Here is a 2,614-nt window from a genome sequence, read left to right as displayed (position 1 = left end):
GGTGTACCTAATAAAGTGGCCGGTGAGTGTATATCTCCACTGTATAACTGTTTTTTTTCTGATTTTGTTTATTTGTGTGTTGCTTCTCATAAATATTTAACCTCAGGTTAGACAAAACCTATAAAACATTCAACTTTAGGTGACGTTTCTTTTCTTGTGTGCTTCAGATTAATTATAGCTGCAGCTCTCGGCACACAAACACACATTCACCACATTCAAACATGACTACATTTCAGTGCTGTTCCTGTGGGAAGCAGCTCTCTGAAATGCTGTTGGGGCAGTGCATTAGCCAGTGATGCTGCCAAAACACACAAACTGCAAAACTCAGTGGTGTCACAGGAAGATCTGACTGAGACACAGTAAGGGAGAACGAGGGCTGGAGCGTGGTTTTCCTGAAGTCAAAGCCAGACATTCATTATTAGTCCTTCTGGAATTGCCAACAGCTTTACTTTGTCCTTGACAAACCCGAGACACGTCTGTGGTTGTACTAACTAACTTTATGAAACTGTTAATAAAAGAAAAAAAGTACCAGGGAGGACAGGAAGAGATAATAGAAAAAAAGGAAATGTTTCTGCTAAAACTAGGTTCTCTCGACAGGCATTTGTTAACAAAATGTGAGGCACAGATTCCATAGATAGAGGTGAGAAATGAGAAGAAACAAAACCTAAAGAGAACTGTAAGACGCTGAGGCAGATTGAGGAGGGGGAAAAATCAAGACAAAAAAATAAAAAAACATCCCATTAGAGAAACTCCCAAACAAGTGAACATTACCTAATAAGGACAGGCAGAGTGAGGAGCAGGCAGGCAGGGAGGGACTCAGTTAAGCTGCGCAACATGTAAACATGACAAGCAAGTGTCCTTCAAAGAGCTGAGAGATAAACAGAAAGCAGTACCGTTCCAGAAGAGGCGCAGCTCCTTAGGATAAGTCAGGATGGCTGCTTCCTCCTTCATTACTGAGCTCTGATAGGAGACGAGGAAAGGCACGGACTCCCACACCTGAGACACGCCAAGAAATGTCACTGGCTTTTATTACGTCCTGAAGTTCATAAATAAAACTTGAAAACTGGGGATTTCCTGATAAAAATGGCTGCATCTCTGTGTACCTTGGCTGCATTGACAAGTCTCCACGCGTTGAGCAGACCGAAGCCATGCTGGTGGCTGTGATGAAAGCCGGCTCCGTTCACCCTCCAGTCAGCGCTGGCATCACACTGTTAAACACACAGACGTTACACACTGACATTACACACACAGAAATTACACACTGACATTACACACACAGAAGTTACACACTGACATCACACTAGGGCTGGGCGGTATGACCTCAAATTCATATCATGGTATAAATTGAATCCCTTCACGTAACGGTATATATCGCGGTAGAAAATTATTATAAAAAGCAAAAATAATGTAATTTTTAGAGCGTTTTTTTTTTTTGCAAAAAACTGTAATCTTAATCAAACCCAGCATTTTTGCTTTAATATCTGCCTGCCATACAATGAGCCTCTGCCTGCTGAACTTAGCTGCTGCTGCTCTGCTGCGCGCTCATCTTCATCAGAGCAGAAGCTGACTTTACATTAGCATTATGACATTAGCATTATACATTATGACTGAATGAATGTCCACGTCTTTTTTTTATCATCTCTGTGGGAAACTGTAAGAAATACGTGTTTTATATCGGCTGGAATCAGATGAAAATACAAGTGTTAAATAAACTGATCTGTGATATGAAATAAATGTCATACAACACCAGAATTCTGGAGAGTCGAGTGAGGTTTATTTGTCACTGGACTGACAAGCCAAACTGCACTGAATGAAAAACAGGAAGTTCCCGTTTAAATACTGTACACGATTCTTCAATGCCTGAGTTCGCCCTCTGCTGGCCTACGGCTGAATCACAGGCATTCAGACAAAGACCTGGCACTCATGTTTTCAAAACAGTTCTTATGTGTTGTATATGAATTCGGACATGTAGCTACAGTATTTCAATTAACACATAATAGATCAAACATTATAAAAGTGTTATAAAAAGAAAACCCTAATACTCTGGTGTTGTTTCTTATATCAGTACTAATCTATAAATAACTAAATTTCTTTAAAACAATACATAAAAACAAGTTTTTTCTCTGACAACTTGGGTGTGAAAAAACTGTTGTTATTAACCCATTTGTGCCCAGTTTTTTTTCAGAGTTGTAAGGCATATCATTTTATCAGTTCAGTCCCTCTGAATCATGTTATGTAATTATTTTCACCATTTTGTACTTTGTTTTGAAAAAAAAATAGTATTTTTATGACAGGCAGCAATTGTTGCCAGTGGGCACACAGCTTGTCACTAAGTCCAATGTCACCTGTTCATAATAGAGAACTAATAGTAATATCAAAATAATAATGTGGTCAGAATAAATAACAAAAAGGTGGAGCCTCAGGTTCCTCCTATATAAAATTCCAAACAACAAACAATTTGAACATTTTTTTTATTCTCAATGTTTTATACTCAAAACTTATTTTATTTCTTAGAACCTCTAATAACACATACACTCACCGGCCACTTTATTAGGTACACCACGCTAGTAATGGGTTGGACCTCCTTTTGCCTTCAGAACTGCCTCAATTCTTC

At 38.8% G+C, this 2,614-nt stretch overlaps 1 protein-coding gene across 2 annotated transcripts in view; it reads right to left on the bottom strand.

Moving 5' to 3' along the window:
* Window positions 1-2,614, bottom strand: part of pcsk7 (proprotein convertase subtilisin/kexin type 7) — a 27,618-nt gene that overhangs the window by 5,561 nt on the left and 19,443 nt on the right. For both annotated transcript variants that reach the window (XM_014026031.1, XM_014026032.1), the window contains exons 11-12: window positions 1,104-1,208; window positions 894-996 (exon numbers count right to left, since the gene is read on the bottom strand). In XM_014026031.1, the coding sequence (XP_013881485.1) occupies window positions 894-996; window positions 1,104-1,208 (208 nt within the window). The remainder of the gene's footprint in view (window positions 1-893; window positions 997-1,103; window positions 1,209-2,614) is intronic.

This window comes from Austrofundulus limnaeus, unplaced genomic scaffold (assembly GCF_001266775.1).
Source record: "Austrofundulus limnaeus strain Quisiro unplaced genomic scaffold, Austrofundulus_limnaeus-1.0 Scaffold518, whole genome shotgun sequence".
Classification (NCBI taxonomy): domain Eukaryota; kingdom Metazoa; phylum Chordata; class Actinopteri; order Cyprinodontiformes; family Rivulidae; genus Austrofundulus; species Austrofundulus limnaeus.
This window is presented reverse-complemented; position numbering and strand designations above follow the sequence as displayed.